Below are 16,486 nucleotides of genomic sequence, written 5' to 3'. Positions count from 1 at the left end.
AGTTCAATCAAATAAAACTCCTTTGTTCTAGATGAATCTGCAAATATGTTACCGCAGTTTAAATTTATGTGTGCATTTCAGAACAGGTGGACTGCAGTCTCAAAATAGAAAAGGCATCAATCACGAGTTAAATCTTCATACTTTTTAAATCTAACAACAACAACAACAACAAAAACAGACATAAACAGATAAATTCAAGGGAAGATTTTAAATAATGAAGAAATCTAGGTCAAACTGTGTAGACAAAGATGGATACGTCACTGATCCCAGCGGTGTTCAATAATGTGAACCTCAGCAGCATTTTTGCATGGACAACTTTTTCTCTACCCCCTCCTCAACGTTATTGCAGCGCTAAGTAAACAGCTTCGCCATCCACCGGACTGGTTATTTTGGTGCTTTTTTATGTCACACGGGCTGTGAACTTGATGCTTTCAGACGCATTGGACGTGCACACCTTCCTGTCATTTCCACAGCAGACCACAGGGCGGAGCCTCCGCACGAGCCTTCACTGGTGAAGCGTCCCTCCCCGGAGTGGGCGGGGCTTAGGATGCGTCGAGAAAATGTCAACAACATGCCGCAGACTTCCAGAGAAACAGAAAGTGAGGAGGAAATGAGAGACAGACAACAAAGAAAGGAAGAAACCCCGGCGTCTCATAACATCGTGACTTTAATATCTCAGTTCGCAGATGATAATTTAACGCTCGTGCGGGTAGGAGTCTCCTTTGAAAGCTGCGATGCACAGACAGCATGGTTACTTCACTGTTAGCCTGCATCTGCATTTAATCTTTCACTTGTTGGTAGCCTATATGTTGAAAGGAAGGACTGTGGTCTCATGCAAAAGCCTTCATGGCGCTGACCAGATGCCCTTTCTCTAGTTGCCCTTTCTCTCATGTGCATTATCAGTGACCAGCACTTTAGCCTGGTTGGTAACATCACTCTCATCTCATTACTATTCTCTTGTCTCCCCCAGAATATAAGCACTGGACTGGCCATTGCTGGTGTAATTGTCATAGCAAGGAGTATCAAACTGGTAAGGGAGAAAGACCCTCAAATGTTCAGTTGCACATTCATCCTGCTGATAGATGTCCACTGTGTGCTATCTCAATTTGCTCTCTCAATTCGACATCCTACTACATAGGATGTCATTTTTTCTGTGTTTTTCTAGAATGAGTCACTCAGTTGTCTTGTTCCACCTCTGTAGATCACAAAATTTCAAGCTGCGTGTGACATCCCCGCACGCTTTATTGAGAGGAACGTCAGCCTTCGTGGGAAAGTCCATTCCATCACAGAGAAAGGATTTAAAGTGGAGCATGTCCCAATTTATCTGCCTGTTATCTCTCCATTACTTTCAAAGTATAAGGGTAATACGGGAGAGAGGAAATCATGAAAGCATGTGCACTATCACACCAGAAATACACGGTCTATACGATTCAGAGCCACTAATCTATGGCTTAGCAGCGTAATTATTTAATCTTTTTTCACCATAATATAATTGTGGCGTTTTTACTTTTCAAAGTCAGATATATTTTATTAAATTGCCATGACTGAAAGTGGCAGGTAAGCCTGTTAGCTACTATATCAAGTCACAGTAGTCACTGAGCAATGAAATCATAAGGTGCAGCATCAGCTACTCCACCGAGGACACAGATAACACGTTTGCCCAACCTGACTCAAGATTTTAAACCTGATCAGTCGTTTAGTATAGAGAGGGTTCAATTTGTCTTTGCATCTAACGGCAGTTTTTTTTCTTTATTGTTAAATGTAAAATGCATCATTTCAGTAGTGACACCACTAAACTGTTACATTATCCTCACACTACTAAAAAAAATCCAGTTTCAGGCCTTGCTCAAAATTCATATTCTAAGCAGAATACATAAAATGTCAGGTAAATGCTTCGTCTTTCTTCTTTTCAGATGTGTCTACATCCCTGCTGCTGGTCCATCTTGCAGGAGTGGAGCTGACACCAGAGGGAAAACTATGGCTGGAGAAGAACGTGGCCCCTTCCCAAATGGTGTGGTTGAAGCTTATCAGCCGAGAGGAGGACATATTGCATTGTTTGGTGTCTCAAAGCAGGGTAAGGCAAACTTTATGTGGAAAAGTGAATAATTAATTTCAAGTTATAAAGTGATATTTCCCTGTCTTCTCCCATCTCTCCACAAGGGGTCATTGAGGAGCTACTGTATGAACGAAGAGGTACTCAGGCTCGGACTGGCTCGCACTGCCCCCGTAGCTGGTGTCCTCCCTGACTCGCGCCTCTACTGGCGTCTCCACAGACGACTGCACAGGGCAGAGGTGAAAGCTGAGAGGAAGGGTCGGGGTATGTGGAAGGAGGACACCCTGTGGGAGAGAACTTCAAAAGCTATCAGGGACAACGCTGTATTCAGACTGATGAAGAGGATCTTTAAAAGAACCTGATGCACCAAGTGAGCGATGATTTCCAAGTCAGAATCCCAAAACCTTTGTTGGAAGTGTGGAAGTGGAAGCCAAAAATGTGATATTTTACATTCCCTTTATTGTGCACTTAGGATTTCTTTAAGTCTTTGATCTGCTTTATTTTCTCTGATACTTAAAAAAATTCCCAAGAAGTACATTTATGCATCAAATCCTTAGTGCACCTGTTGCAAACGATTGAAACGTGTTTTACTGTGTTTCTCAGTCATAAAATGCTTGAAATGATTGAAAAGGTTGTTGAAAGCTCTTCTTCCCTGAGCTTTCATTACCAATTAAACTAGAGCTAGACACAGCCTCGTCTGTTGGCGAGTGTGTGTATGTGTGTGTGTGGGGGGGGGAAACCCCACTAAACTCAAGACGGGGGTGGGGTATTTAATGGTGTTCAAAATAAAGGGGGGTCCACTTGTCCACAGTTGCTATAGAAACACCAAATGTGAAATACAAAGCGATTCCAAGGCTAAACTCTATATTGGTGGCCCCCAAACCCCATGGGAGCCTTATATATTGAGTGTGTGTGTGTGAGGGGGCTTTCAAGTACCTATAAAGAGGGCCCTTTTAGTTGTAATGTGACCAGTACATTTAAGCACTAAGCACAGTGGGAAATGGGAGATCAAATCTATTCTCTTTCAGAATGCTACATGCTGTTATTGCAGGCATGATTGAAAAATCTCATGAGTGATATTTATCTGCAAATGTTATTCTAATCAGCATACATCGACACCTGCATCAAAGCTAATTTCCTGTTGAGGATCCTGCTCCTGTTATTGCTTTTTCTTTGCCAACATTACACCTTGTGCCTGTGGCTGTTACACATGCTTCATCCGAGCAAGGCAGATGAGGAGGAGGTCCTGCAAAAATGAGGCCAGTCAGCGATGCGTCCTGAGGGGTGCGGGGTGGGGGAGTCACAGTGTAGCGAGAGGTGAAGCAGTCAATCCAGTGGGGCACAAGGAGATTAGTGCAGAGGAGGAGGAGGAGGGTCACAGGGGTAGAAGGGGATTTTGAGTTTGAACACAAAGGCAGAAGAGGAGGAGTCACAGTGGTAGGGAAAGGGAGTGAACGCGGGGGGATGATGAATCAGATTTCTCTTTTGTTGTGCAAATGTTACTAGCCACTGTTACTGCCTAAGAGGCTGGTGATTGGTGGGCTGGTTTAAATTGTAAGGTGCATTTCAGGCTGATGGCTGTTGCTGCTAGACTTTGAACTGTCACTGAGGGAGGAGTGGGAGGGAAACCACGGCTGTGACAGACAGCAGGAGGAGGGCAACATTTCTAAAGCAAGTGATCACAGAGAGAGTGTGCTGTTTAATCAGGAGGTTTAAATGTTTTAGTTAGCTGTTGGTGTAACTTCTTCTTGTATCTCAATTAAATAATGGCAATTTTATATTTTTGGAGATAGCTGAGCAGTACTGACATATAGTAAATAGTTAAAAATTAGTTTCCAGGTAACCAGGGAGCCTTGATTTAGAAGAACCTGTTTCTTATGCACTACCAGAAACGGTTATGACTGTTACAGTGTCCAGTATAGTACGGTTAACATTTTGTGCAGATAAAGAAAAATAGAAACGGATATGTCATAGTGGAGAAAGCATTAGTAAAGACGCCAGCTTACGGAGGCTTATGCCTTTAAATGTTGAAGTATTTAAAAAGCCTGTTGTGTCTTTTTAGTTTTAACTTAAGTAAATCAAAATCTGAGTAAATTATGAAACACAGTCCACTCCGAAATCCGTTCCAGGCTTTCCCCAGTTCACTAGTCCCACACCAGTAGTAGTCATTTGAAAAGGCACCATGCTTGATCTAGTGGTGGGTTCTTACCCACACAGTGAAGTTGTTGGAGTCTTCCCTGCCTTAAACCAGACCACTGGGACTATAACAGATTTACACTAGTGCCTAATGCTATGGAAGTCCAGAGCCTGAAGGACTTCTGTATTACTACCAGTGAACGTGGCAAGATTTTGTAAAGAAGGACAACTTAACTTCAAAATCAGAAACTGGAGTAAAAGACGTAAGTGGGCTGATGGATTCTTTCTTTCTTAAATAAATACGGCAAATCTTTAACTGTTACTAACTTAAAAGGCTTACTTTCCAACTGTGCACTTTAAGACTAAAACAATCTGCACTCAGTCTGCTGTCACTTTAAATGTACTGTTGTTAGGACATTGTATGCAGTATCCAAGCAGCTGTGCACCTGTTAAACCTGTGTGTCTACCTGCACACAAGCTCTATTAAACCAAAACTCAAGACATTTCCATCCTTATCTTTATTGTCCTGCTCCAGGTAAGACAGAGTCAGGCTTAAAACGTATCTCGGATCACTTTGACCAAAACAAAGTGAATAGCCTCATGTGATCATTTATACATATGTGTCTTGTTCTTTGGCTTGAATGCTGCCGCAGTCAGTAATTAATCAGTGTGACTGATTAAACGTTTCTGTGACATTCAATTTTGGCCACTTTCAGTGCTCTTTGCCATGTGAGCTTTAACAACACAGATTTGCAGCAGGGCAGCATAACAAAGGCCTTTATTACACTCAGCCGGTAGCCATCCCAGAAAAAAAAGAGATGGGGCACTCCCCCATCCCAGAGCATACTCCTTGGGGATTTTTGATTTGATTTGAGTGGGTTGTTGTGAGTGGCTGGCCTATGTGAAAGACAAAGAGATTTAAAGACACAGCACAAAGTAACTCTCCTCACTGGTGCTACTGCCTCATAAACTTTACAGAATGCTGTCAGCTTTTAATACAGGGACTGTCTTTGTGTGCTTACTGGATGAAGTATACGCAGACGGGTGACAAATTAAAGGAAAAATGTTAACCTGTGTAATGAGAGTGTCCGAATGTGGGGAACATTTTAATGGTAAAGTCTGGGTTTCTTTAACCTGCGACAAAACATTTCTATCATCACTGGAGTGGTGACTTTTATGATGACAAACCCGCATCCACAACAAACAGAGTGTCATTAAAGCTTGACAAAGTTGACACAGTTTGACAAAGTGCTGATGAGAGGTAAAAGGGTGTCACATAGCTTAAATACGTTCAGCTGCTTTTTTCCCAACCCATTTAGAAAACAACACATAGCTAATCAACAAAACACTAAAATAAATAAATAAATAGAAGGTAAGAACACTTTGTTCTAATTTTAAGACATATTTTAAAACAGGCAGTGAGGAAGCCGTCCTAACATGGGCAGAAAGGTCATTCAACAATTTTGGTCCATAAGGTTAGACTGAGCTCGCTATGCCCAAGTTGGAAATATCTGTTGGAAAAATGGTAATCCATGTTCCCCAAAGACTTAATATAGCATAGAATGTAGAATGGCAAAGCACAGTGAAACTACACTAGCAACCCGGTATGTTGTTTTTTATCTTCAATTTGTCAGCATACTATAAACTGTCATTAGTATATCATTTTTTCATGTGCAGTTCTGTCTTGTGAGCTTAGTTTTCTATTGAATGAGTCAGCTGTTTTTTTCATCTTCTGTCACAATAAACACGCACTGGTAACAGCTATACCACTTTGCAGCTATTCTATCACACACCCACATGCACTGTAAAAGCTTTGTATACGTGTGTGTGTGTGTGTGTGTGTGTGTGTGTGTGTGTGTGTGTGTGTGTGTGTGAAGGAATGCATCAGCCGTAAAGTGACTCCTTGTGTTGTGTGAGTTAAAGTATTGTGAACAGTGTATCAGCTTGCTGGTGTTGGGTTGTAGGAGTGGAAACATGATTCCTTGTGAGTGCCGGGATCACTCGTGATCATGAATAATTTACATTTGTTGGTGGAAAAGAAAGGAAGAGGTGATAAAGTGGACAGCTGAGGACTGAACTTTGTTAATTTTGTGGGTATAATTTTCTAACAACTTTCAGTCAATTATGCTGTAAAATGCATAGCCGCAACTTGTATAAAAAACACTTGTTCCTCATATCAGTTTCCTCACATTAAAATGGAAAATCATCTGCGACATCTATCTGCTAAAGTAGGACAATCTGGAAAATGGACTGGCATTATTATAGCACCTTCCTTCTTAAGCCAAGCACTCAAAGTACTTCCTACTGCAAATCTTATTCAGTCAGTTACGCACGCACGCACGCACGCACGCACGCACGCACACACACACACTCATGTGGATGCATCAGGGGCAACTTGGGGTTCAGTATCTTTCCCAAGGATACTTTGACATGGGATGGGAGAAGCCAGGAACCAGTGACTGGCTTTCCAATTGGTAAATGAGTTGCTCTTCCACCTGAGCAACAGCTGCAATAGTCTGAGTCTAACATGAGAGTGGGAAGAATCAGGAGGGGGAGTTGAGGGATGGCTTTGCTTGACATAAGCATGACTTCTAACCCTTACCCAACACTCAATTCAGTGGTAAAGCATGGAAACCTTACCACACACACAAGTTCTCCACACAGATCTTCACCATTCAATTGAGACTGAGCTCATAAAGTTTTCAAAGATAACAGTAAATTTTGATATTGATATTAATATATTCAATGTATATATTAAGTGTATAGTAAAAGTATACCATATTTCTTTTTATGATTCTAAAAATACATATTTTTCCGACTATTATTCTGCTAATCTAGCCATTCAGTTTCCCCTTGTGGTCTATGGATGGGCACGTTGTCATACTCCCAGAAATATTTCCCATCTGGGTAGACATATTTCAAAAGTGATTATTCAGAACAATTTTGTATTGATTTGCAATAACCTGAACTCTTAGAACAAAATCATTCCAGTAAAAAAGTCCCCCTACACCAAAACAGAGCAAGTCCTCTCACTATAGGAGTGAAGTGCCCAGGCTTTTCTTATAATTTATCACCTGTCTGTGGTTGGACTTATCCTGCTGACCCCTCTGTAACCTCAAGTTCCGCCCCGTATCCTTATCAGGTCAAAGCTCCGTGAAGCAGCTCTGACTAGGCAATTTAGATGTTACAACTTCCTTGTCCTTCCTCGTGGTCTGGTTAAAATATCTTAGAGTTGTTTAAAGAATGAGTTCACTTGCCAGCCAACTGAACCACACAATTCTATGCACAGACATAAACACCCAAATTAGAAACGTATACTTAAACCTGTTTGAAAAAAACAAACACATTTCTAGTTTGTAACAATGTATTAAACAATACATTACAGTGTACAGTATTCATAAGTGTTCAAATGCCAATTCTTTGACTTTTGTTCCCCATACTTCCAGTACAGTCTGTAATAACGCATTACTGAATTAGTAGGTCACTCAGCCCTCTACTATAAAACTATCTGTCTAGCCATCAGCATACCAAGACTGTTTACTCGGTTCTGATAGCTGCTCAACAAGAAATTGCAAGGTACTCATTGACCACGGAGGGTTTACAAGTAGTGTGCTATTAGGATCCCTTTTATTCCTATTGGAGTTGTAGTTAAGGTCAGTGTTTAGAGAGTAACACATCTGTCTTCGGTATGAGCAGTACACCTCTGCTTGTGTTCATGGAGTCAGTTTTATGGTGTGTATTTACAGATTTTAGGATATTATACGGTAGAGTAAAGCAATCTGACAAACTGTGTACTCTGTGTAAGTGTAGCTGTACTAACTCTAAACATGACTGACAGATGGCCTCATGAGATAAAACAGAACAATCATTGTACGTCTCATTATTCGTGTCTGAGCAGCACACTCTTTGTAATGTGTCAGTATGGTGTAACAGATGCTGCTCTTTGTGTCACAGTCATGAGAGGGGGACATTGTTCAATGTACTGATATATGGGCACATATTTAAGTCATGTCTCAAGAATGTTGTAAGTGGCCTTCAAGAAAAAAAAAATCCCATTTTTTTGGAACATGATGCTGTTTTTTGCCCTTTTTTTTAAAATATCACTGCCCCCAAAGCTATTTTGTTCTAGGCCTGAAGAGCTTTTCATTAGCACTATTTATGTAAAGCATGGTTTCACTGCCATTCAAATAAACTGGTGGTGCATACTGTGTTCAGGGTGTCCCCAAAATCAAATATTTTAATTCTTCAAAAAATAATTATTCTCAATCTCACTATAGACATTATGCTTAGCGTAAGGACTTTTTCATAACCACTAATCCAGATCATACAGAAACATATCAATGACTAACCTCATTCTCTTGGCTTACATTTTATCCATTTTCTGTGTCCTCAACCTATTTTTTCTGTCTCTGCGATATGGGGACACCCACACTGTTACTGAAAACTATAAAACCCTCTTCCTTCATCTTTCCTGTGCTAATGTTCATTATTAACCTAACTATAGCTCTGTGACTGACCAAGAGGTAGCAGGTCATTATATGTTAACCCTCCAAATCATCAATTCTATTTACATGTCTGACTTCCTTTACTTCCACAGTTAAGCAGTGCTGTACATGTTTGATTATTTGTTCATTTATTTATTTATTTTAAGGAATATTTCTGTTAGATTAGGTAGATTGTCTAAATTACAGCTTTATTCTAACTTCTTTCAACCTCAAAAATCCTGCTTTTTTATGGATGTCTTGACATTATACTTGGTTGTATAGCCTGGGAGAAGAGTAATACTATATGTACTGGAGTTAAAGGAGCATTTAGACATGGGAATGGCTGATAACATCTAATTTATTAAAACATGTGCAAACATCTGTGGACATACAGTATGTACGGTACACATATAGAATTTCTAACCAGCATGAAAATTAGTAACTGACCACCTTTATTCTCCAACACAGGGTGAACTCTCTCAGGGAAGCTTTCGTTGTAATTTCTTAAATAGTCTTCAGGAATAGTTTTCCAGGCTTATTGAGGCACATTCAAAGCCTTTTTGTTCTGTTCTCTGTCAAGATGATCCCACACTACTTCAATAATGTTGAGATCTAGGCTTTGGCGAGGCCAGCTCATGACTGATAGCGTTCCATTGTGTTTTTCTTTTTCGGTATTCTTTTACTGCACTGACAGTATGTTTGGGATCATTATTATACAGAGAAATCAAGCTGTTGCCTGCCAGTTGCTTTCCAAATGGTGGTATTGCATGGTTATTGCATGATGGATCAAAGTCTGATGGCTCTTCACTGCGTCCATAGTTCCATCAATTTTGACAAAATCTCGAACACCACTGGAGATCCAAACCAGAGCCCCCACCGTGTTTTACAGATGCGTGCAGACTCTCACTGTTGAACCTTTCTCCTGACCCTATCCATACATACTGATGAGGTTTAACCAAAAACTTTAAAATTTTGATTCATTAGTCCATAACACTGATTTTCAGTCCGGTTCTCATGTCAAACTTTGGCCTTTTCTCGCTGTGTTTTTTCCTGTAAGAATGGCTTCTTGACAGCCACCGTTGCAATGAGACCATTTCTAATGAAACTTCAAAAAACTTAAGATACTGTTTATCTATAGATAGTTGTATAGCCATGCCACTTGTTATTTTGTTCACCACATCCAGTTTTGTCAAAATGTTTGACAACTCAATGTTTGACCGGCTAACAACTCCTTGGGAATCATCTTTTTGGTGCAAAAATGTAAATTTTTGACTGTCAAACTTTATTATGTTTGTTGTTTTTCATAATTTCAACTAAAGAAAGGGGACTAAATTATATATTTGTACCAAAAGACACAATTTAAAACTTGTTCTTTGCCAAGTTGTCTCTTTTGTGTATACACAACATTGGTTCACCCCTTGAGTAGCAGCCTTTCGAGGTTCATTCCTCTTGAAATGGTCAGATAGAAGGATTGGATTGAGAATGAGTAAATAGAGGCCACAGTCCAAAGAAAAACTTCAGATCTTCAGAAATACTGGAGAAATGCTGTTGTAGATCACTTGATTTGAATGAAAAAAGTAAACTGGATGAATTTCTTGATTCTGCATGTAACAGCTAGCTTGTTGATGTTAGCTTGCTTCCTGGCTAATACTGTAGCTGGCACAATACAAATTTTTGTTTTCATCCACACGCTGAGTTTGTGTTGGAGTCTGTGTTGAACTGAGATGCAGTTATTTGTTGTGTTAGTGAACTCTGTTTCCAAGCAGACATTAGCAAGTGTTGTATTCTGTTGACACTGTAGCACACTGAAAGGGAGGCAATGAGGCAAGGCACTGTGAAACATGCATATGCACAACAATTTCACAGAAAATCCAGCATGTGTCCTATACGCAGAAATCAGTCTGATGCAAAAGCAATGAAAATCAATGAAAAGGTAATTTTGTAAACTATGTTACAACCCAGTCTCACACTGGCAATAAAATATGCAATGAATGCTTTAAAACTGCTTCACATTCTCACAAACAAAAAATCTTTATGTTGGAGTAAACTTTCAGAGCAGGTGCAGAAAATGGTGTGGGCCTGCGGTTTTGTTATAATTTCAACATACACACTGCTCCGCTTCCTGAATATGTGACCATTTGTGTTGTTCCTGATCTGTTATGCTGTTACCTCACAAAACAAAAAAATCTATTATATATCTAAAACCTTTAGCTGCACCCAAACCCTTAAACAACTACAGGATACTTTAAGTATTATCAGACAAGGTGTTTGCAGATTATGTAAACCACTTCATTTGATGCTATATCTGAAAAGGAATGGTTATGCAATAACTGTAATTTACCATTATAGCAAGGAACTGTTAGAAAACACTAGAAAAAACTATACTCTAATGAACTAAAATAAAATAAGAATTTATAGGAAGGTTTAATATTTGGGGCGTTCATGAATGTGTATTGAGAGCCAACGGCTTTCAACAGTTCTGTTTTTTTTTATTGTAATACTGTACTGATTTTCCTAAACATTGCCCACAATAATAATTAAAAATACTAAAACTAACACTCAAAACGAATCAAAAACTAAACTAAGGCTAAACATTTTCAAACAAAAATTAAGCTGAAATGAGTAAACATGCTCTGGAAATTAACTGAAACTAAACTGACTTAAAGACAAAGTCAAAATGAAATTAAAATGAAAAAACTGATTAGAAAATACAAAACTATAATAACTCTGATTAGATCTCACCCTGGAGATTTAACCCACATCCACAAGCAGAGGCTTCAACATGCTACAGGTAACCTCTGCATTAGCACTCCATGCATAAAACATCAATGTATTTGGAGCTGGCTCTAAATAAAAAAAGACAAGTGGAAGTACTGAATTCTGCACACATATATTTGAGGTAATCTTACTCCGGTATGATTTAAATAGCTACTACAATAAAGCTTTTCACTTGCGGATATCTTTGACCTACTTCCTGTCAGGACCTGAAATAGGCAGTTTGGCAGTGAAATATCTATTTTTAAGCTGCTCTCTCTCCCAGTCAGTAGCCCAATGGAAAAGAAAGAACGGACTGTACTCCCCTGAGGTTTTTGCACTCTATGGTTAAGTAGGGTACTACAGTTATGAAGTAATAAGACTCATTTTACTAACTCACAAGACATGAGCATGACAGTACACCCACACACATGCACAAACAGCTGAATGATGATGCAATGATGCTTATTATTTTGCATATAAACATGCTTAGCTCGGCTTAGAGCAAAGACCGCAAACGCAGTAATTTACAGGTAAGGTCTTGTTTGTTTAGTACAAAAAAAACCCTACTGTTTGCTTCATGGATACCTCCCAATGATGGTAAGTCTTGATATACCCAGCCTAGAAGCGGCCTGCCACACACCCCACTGTACAACTCATTTTTACATTTAATTTGGTTTGTTTTTAACAATTAACAGATGATTTCTGTACTAATTAGTAAACTTTTGAGGTGATGGGGTATGGATGTTTTATGTTAAGACAGAGCTAGTGCACTATCCTGCTTCCTGCTGTTTTCAGTGTGCTAAGCTATAGTTACTCAGTACCTATCTGTGTAGCTTTACATTTAATATTCGTGTTTTCATTTATAATATCTTCTGGTAAGAAAGTGTCTAAATTGTGCTATGTTTTCTTCAAACTGACACGACCCTGTTTCTTCCAGCTTTGTGGTTCTGTCTCAGAAACACCACTTACTAAAAGAATTATCAGTTCAGATGGTCATTGCATTGTTGATATCATTTTGCTATGCGCCTTTGCACAGCATTTATAACGTCTGCTGACTTGTAAGTGCAAACGTGGTGAGTTCTTGCCATGTGATTTGTCTTTTTTTCGTAATCTATCTGCATTGCAACCTGACATCCCGTTAAAGCTGTGCAAACAATATCCCCCATCATCTACCTCAGCTGCTCAACTCCTGTCTCTAATTTGGACTCTGTTATGAAAACAAACAGAATTTAGGAACATTATTCTATAATTAAGTAGTAAGCCTCAAGGGGCTGCGCTCTACAGTGAATTCAGAGCCCCTAAGAGACTTTGCTGACATAAGGTGGAGCAGGGCTGGAGAGAAGCCTCAGATTTTTGTGCTTTTGGCATGAAGGCAATGCAAAAGTTGTCTCATCTCCTTTAATTAAAAAGCTTTTTTGTTGAGTAGGAATAATGACACAAATTCAAAGCCGTGTTCCGCCAACTACCAGTGCACTAGGCTGCACTGATTAGCTGAAATATGTGCTATCAAAGCTTTCCTTAACTCCTTTCTGTGCCTTTGTTGTTCTTCTTGAAACACTTTCTTTGTTGTTTTCCTCCATACCCTGAAGTAAAAGGTGAATATTTGTGCTTTCATATGGTTTGTGCTTAAGTCAGTTGTTTCTATTACATATAATTTTCTTTCTTTAAATATCTTGTAAAGTTAACTTCCCGCAGCAGCAGTTACCAGTGCATACCTAAACAATAAATGTAAGATCTGACTGCTTGTTGAAAGTATAGTATTCCAGTTGTCTACTACAAGAAGAGTTAAAAAATTTAAACTGTTCCACTGACACTACAAGGCATTGACATTTTTGGATTATGCACATTCTGACTTGAATGACACGGGTCTCGTATTAACAGGACACATAAGTCTCGGTCCATGTGGTCTATGATAGACACCATTCACATTACAGGTCCGTTTTAAAACAAGGTGGTTGCAGGGTCACAGGAAAGTACTTTCACCTTCAAGACACTTGACCCTTGAGCTCTGTGTGTTTCAACAGTCACCTCTTCTCAGGTCAGCTGAAACCAGACGCCAATAACTGTCTCAGGGGCTCCAAGCCTTTTCAGAACTACACACCTTTGGTGTGTGTTTGTATGTGTGTGTAGTATGATGCAATAAATCAGAGAAAGACAGATGAGCAACAGGTGGGAAATCACTAAGAGCTGCCATGGAAATGGTAGGAATGAAAGGTAATCTGGAGGAAGTAAAGGAAAAAGAAGAGAAATGGAAAGAAGATAAATGGGAACACATGTTGAGAAGTAGATGGGAAAAATCAAAGGAGACAAAAAACTGAATGAAGAGAACTGGCTAGAGAAACGGGACCTGGTTGGTGAATGCAGAGCAGGCGAGACAGCAGGGAGCCTGGGTCGTGTCTAAATAGCAACAATCGGATAATTTAATTCAATTCAAGCTTTGATTACAGAAGCAGGAAAGGACTACTGAAAGATTACTTTCATGTTGACTTTTGCCATTATTGTAATTACATCTCCATGTCCAGAAAGCATTTAGTCTTTAAACCTTCAGTAAGCCTTATTTTGAAACGGAATCACTTGCTGTTTGGAGATTTGTGACTTGGCTCACAGCTATGGACGTGCAGTAGATTTATTTTATTATATTACATATATCATCATATTGCTTTTTACATTTATCCAGATTTCTGCAAAAATGTTGAGACAACATAATCCAATTGTCCTCTCCTTCATAGGTCATCCAGTTGTTTGTTCTCCTCTTCTCAAAATGAGCTCCTGGGTGGTGAACAGGAAAGGAGAGCCGCAGTACCGACGGCACTTCTTGGCAGACAATAGCATCTTTCATGGTAAATATCAAATAGACACACACAATATTCTGACACCTGCATGTCTTGAGAATGGACACTAGAGGGAGATGCATTGCCAAAAAAAGTGCTTCAAGTAATATCAGACTAGTATCAGACTGCAAAGCCAATACAACAAAACCTCCCTATTATGGTGTAAAAAAAGACAACTGCAAGCAACTGACTCAGTGCATGGAAACATGGAAAAACTGTTCATAGATGTTTGTGTTGGCAGATTATTGGACTTTCTTTTATTGCTTTCTTTCTTTTATTGATGAAAAGCATCTCTTTGCCTTCCATGAATTTCTCACCATGGAAAAGAGTACCTGTGAAATGAAAACAAGATATCTCTTATCTGTTTCTCACATTTCCATCAGTACAAGTTAATGTGTGTATGAAGCTGTTACCAAAGCAATGATTTTCAAACCATTTAATAATATACATAATTGGAATGATCACAGAGACAACATATCAAATGTTGAAACTGACGTATAACTGATATGTTGTAACTACTTGTGTTTTTAAAAAATATATATTTTTGATGACAGAAACATTTTTCGAATATGTTGGGACAATGGCAACAAGGGATCATAAAATAATAATTTGAATAATTTGACTACTGATTAGGTTCATTTGTAAGAGTACAGAGGGGAGAAGTCTAGGATTCGTAGAGAATCTAGACTTTTTTCAAATAAAACTGGGCAGGGAGTCACCATTCTGAAACTTTGCATGGGAAAAAATGCAAGAAAATTCAAGAATTACTGATTTTTTTAATGTTTTTTTTTTTTTTTTTTAATGGTCAACGTAAGCAAAATGGAAGATATTTGGGGATACAAACATCTGGACACAGTGTCACCAAAACAAATGTCTGTATAAGAAACAATATGGAAAAAAATAGATGAAATATTTGTGACATTTGGGCACTCGGCATGTGCATGGACACGGGAAGTGATTGCCAGAGAACACAGTTCATTCCTCCCTCCACAATTAAAACTGCCACTCAGACCTTATATGTGCAACATCCAGAGGTGAAAACGTATTCTGTTCTTTCATGCATTGAAATTATTTTTGGAAATCATAGAGGCTACAGTGAAGAAGAACGATCCAGATTATTAGCAGCTAATGCCTGCTTGACTGAATGAGAGTGCACTGGTGGCTTTAGCATGGGTACCCCTTATCTGTCGTGAAGGTACCATCAGTGCCGGACAATATATACAGGTTTTGGAGCATTGCTGCATGCTGCATTTCTTTCTTTCTTTCTTTCTTTCTTTTTTTTTTTAAAGCTTTGTTATGTCAAACTATATCATTCAAATAACAGCATGGCATTGTAGTGAAAGAATCTAGGTTCTAAACTGATCTGCCTCCAGTCCAGACCTGCCACCCACCCAATTTTTGTCATATTGCTGTAAAATGACAAAAATTGACTACTGAAAAAATTGCTGCTGAAATGGATTGCTTTTAAAACTCCAGCAGTTCATCTCCTCACCACCCAAGCATTTACAGCTTTTTGTTAAAAGAAGAGGCGCTGAAACACAGTGGTGTTAAAAATGCCCCTGTCATCACATTCAAAATGACAAAAAAGTCAGTTTGCAACATTTATATATTACATTAATAGTATTTTCAAGTAAAGGGGTTTGAAATTATTTGGACATCACTGCATTTTATTTTTATTAACACTACAGCTTCTTTGGAAATGTCATATTTTTCTTTTTTGTAATACACATCATCTGAAATGTTGAGAGACTTTACTGTTTACGTTAGATATAATCTAAGTTGGTTTTTCCTTACAGTTTTTCTTAATCTGAACTAAATCCAGACATGCAGTTGCATCAGTTTGATCTTGATCTCTGCACTGACAGCTCTGTCAGAAAAATCCATGAAAAATCTCTGATGGGTTGGTTTGCTTCTGAGTTTGACACACCTACAGCAGACAAACCATTTACAGCCTCACCTTGACAAACTGCCTCCCGACTCTCCATCCTACTTCGGTAGACTGTGTGCTATGCTTTGGCTGTACCGTTTCTTGTCAGTGAACTGTACTAGAAAACAAGCATGACTGCTTCAGTGCTCTTCTGTGGATGATGGACTGAGCTGACTAACACAGAGAGAAAACACAATTGCTTGTTTTCCCATCTGTTATGCTTAGAAATCACCATGTGTATGAAATTTCAGACAATTTCTGTCCATGTATTTATAATTTGTATATATAATTTCTCTGA

The 16,486-nt window shown here is 39.0% G+C and overlaps 2 protein-coding genes across 2 annotated transcripts in view; both read left to right on the top strand.

The window, feature by feature from the left end:
• Positions 1-542: 542 nt before the first annotated feature.
• Positions 543-5,953, top strand: c18h3orf33 (c18h3orf33 homolog (H. sapiens)). Its single transcript, XM_063494439.1, has 5 exons — positions 543-709; positions 971-1,030; positions 1,202-1,361; positions 1,914-2,074; positions 2,161-5,953. Exons 1-5 carry the CDS (start codon positions 548-550, stop codon positions 2,413-2,415), a joined length of 798 nt encoding a protein of 265 aa, XP_063350509.1. The 5' UTR covers positions 543-547; the 3' UTR covers positions 2,416-5,953.
• plch1 (phospholipase C, eta 1) overlaps positions 4,370-16,486 on the top strand; it is a 69,492-nt gene continuing 57,375 nt past the window's right edge. Inside the window, exons 1-2 of the mRNA XM_063494441.1 lie at positions 4,370-4,452; positions 14,160-14,270. Coding sequence (XP_063350511.1) covers positions 14,192-14,270 — 79 coding nt within the window. The 5' untranslated portion in view covers positions 4,370-4,452; positions 14,160-14,191. The remainder of the gene's footprint in view (positions 4,453-14,159; positions 14,271-16,486) is intronic.

Source organism: Pelmatolapia mariae, linkage group LG14 (genome assembly GCF_036321145.2).
Source record: "Pelmatolapia mariae isolate MD_Pm_ZW linkage group LG14, Pm_UMD_F_2, whole genome shotgun sequence".
NCBI classification, from domain to species: Eukaryota; Metazoa; Chordata; class Actinopteri; order Cichliformes; family Cichlidae; genus Pelmatolapia; species Pelmatolapia mariae.
The sequence above is the reverse complement of the archived record's forward strand: the minus strand, read 5'-3'. Positions and strand labels throughout refer to the sequence as shown.